The 1,894-nt window shown below is 58.8% G+C and overlaps 1 protein-coding gene across 1 annotated transcript in view; it reads right to left on the bottom strand.

Annotated features, from left to right (window-relative positions):
• Positions 1 to 936: 936 nt before the first annotated feature.
• The window catches only part of ILF3 (interleukin enhancer binding factor 3), a 14,121-nt gene continuing 13,163 nt past the window's right edge, over positions 937 to 1,894 (bottom strand). Inside the window, exons 20-21 of the mRNA XM_031065520.1 lie at positions 1,799 to 1,892; positions 937 to 1,220 (exon numbers count right to left, since the gene is read on the bottom strand). Coding sequence (XP_030921380.1) covers positions 937 to 1,220; positions 1,799 to 1,892 — 378 coding nt within the window. The remainder of the gene's footprint in view (positions 1,221 to 1,798; positions 1,893 to 1,894) is intronic.

Here is a 1,894-nt window from a genome sequence, read left to right as displayed (position 1 = left end):
CAGGTGCTGTGCCCGGTGTTTGCCAGGCTGTGCCCCGCTCCAGGTGCCGTTCCCGGTGTTTGAGGGGCTGTGCCCCGCTCCAGGTGCCGTTCCCGGTGTTTGAGGGGCTGTGCCCCGCTCCAGGTGCTGTTCCCGGTGTTTGAGGGGCTGTGCCCCGCTCCAGGTGCTGTTCCTGATGTTTGAGGAGCCATGCCCCACTCCAGGTGCCACTCTCGGTGTTTCCCAGGATGTGCCACATTCCAGGCGTTGTTCCTGGTGTTTGCCAGGCTGTGCCCCACTCCAGGTGTTTGAGGGGCTGTGCCCCGCTCCAGGTGCCACTCTCAGTGTTTCGTGCCACATTCCAGGCATTGCTCCTGGTGTTTGCCAGGCTGTGCCCCGCTCCAGGTGCTGTTCCCGGTGTTTGCCAGGCTGTGCCCCGCTCCAGGTGCCGTTCCCGGTGTTTGAGGGGCTGTGCCCCGCTCCAGGTGCTGTTCCCGGTGTTTGAGGGGCTGTGCCCCATTCCAGGAACTGCTCCCGGTTGTTTCCCGGAGCCCCAGTTTGGTCCCAGTACTCTGAACTTAAGGGGTTTAAGGGACAAATACTTGGAATTTAGGTTTGGTTTTTTTATGGGAATCCTCCCACCCAGTGCGGGGATTTGGAGGTGCAGAACAACGCACTGGGAGCCCGAACCATCCCAGATTTTGGGTTTATTCACCTCCTCCACCCCCAACCCCCAACCCCAACCCCTTCCCAAATGAACTGAAACCACCAAAGCCAGAAAATACCGAAAAAAGCTCCTTTTTAACGCACTTCACAAAAGCAGAACAACGAGGGCCCGTCCCCCAGCCGGGGCCAGGGAAAAGGCTCCAGAATTGGATCAACTTCCCCGAAGAAAACCCAAAAAAACAAAAACAAAAAAAAACAAAAAAAACCAAAAAATAATAATAATAATCCTATTTAGACCAAGTCGTCGTGGCAACTACGACCCATTAAATAGAGGCCCAGGGGTGACGGGTCACACAGAGCAACGGGGTGGGGGGAGAAGGGGATAAAACCCGGGGGATCCCGGGGGCAGCGCGGCGGGACACGGGGGTTTATCTGTACTGCCGGCCCTGCTTTCCCTGGGTCCGAGGAGCCCCCGCCCCCGGAGCCCCCGTAGCCCCCGTGGGAGCCCGAGTTGTAGGAGCCGCCCCCGGAGTAGTTGTTGCCGCCGCCGCCGCGGCCGCTGTTACCGCTGTAACCTGGGAACGGGGAAACGTGGGGATGAGGACGTGGGCAGGGACCCCCAGCACCCTCAGGGTGCTCAGTTTGACCAAGCCAAGCCCCCCTCGAGAGCCTGGAACGCCAGGAGGATTTGGCTGCCCGACCCTGCAGGGGCATTCTGAGCCATGGATTATCCCCCAGGAATGTGCCCAGGGCTGGGCAGCCACCCCCTCTGTCCCCTCTGCCTGTCAGACTCATCCCAGCTCCAGCCCCAAATCCTTTTTAACCCAAACCTCCCCTTATTCACAGCTCCAGCCCCAAATCCCTCCTTTAACCCAAATCTCCCTGTGTTCACAGCTCCAGCTCCAAATCCTTTTTAACCCAAACCTCCCTGTGTTCACAGCTCCAGCCCCAAATCCCTTTTAACCCAAACCTCCCCTTATTCACAGCTCCAGCTCCTTGGAGAGACGGGAAGAACCGCCTGGAGCTCCCTCCTGCCTGCCCCAGCCCAGAAGGGTCACCAGGTTCCCCTCCAGCTGAACAACTTCAACCCAACTTCGGGATCAAACCTATAACTCCAAACCTCTCCCACCCACAGCTCCCTCTCTCCACTCACTGTATTTGCTCTCGTAGTTGTAGTCAGAGCCACCGCCGGGCGAGTTGTAGGAGTTGGAGTAGGAGTAGCCGCCCTGGCCGTGGCCATAGCCCTTCT

The sequence above is a fragment of the Geospiza fortis genome, unplaced genomic scaffold (genome assembly GCF_000277835.1).
Source record: "Geospiza fortis unplaced genomic scaffold, GeoFor_1.0 scaffold566, whole genome shotgun sequence".
In the NCBI taxonomy this organism is placed as follows: domain Eukaryota; kingdom Metazoa; phylum Chordata; class Aves; order Passeriformes; family Thraupidae; genus Geospiza; species Geospiza fortis.
Note: the sequence above shows the minus strand (reverse complement) of the source record. Positions and strands in the feature narration are given on the sequence as shown.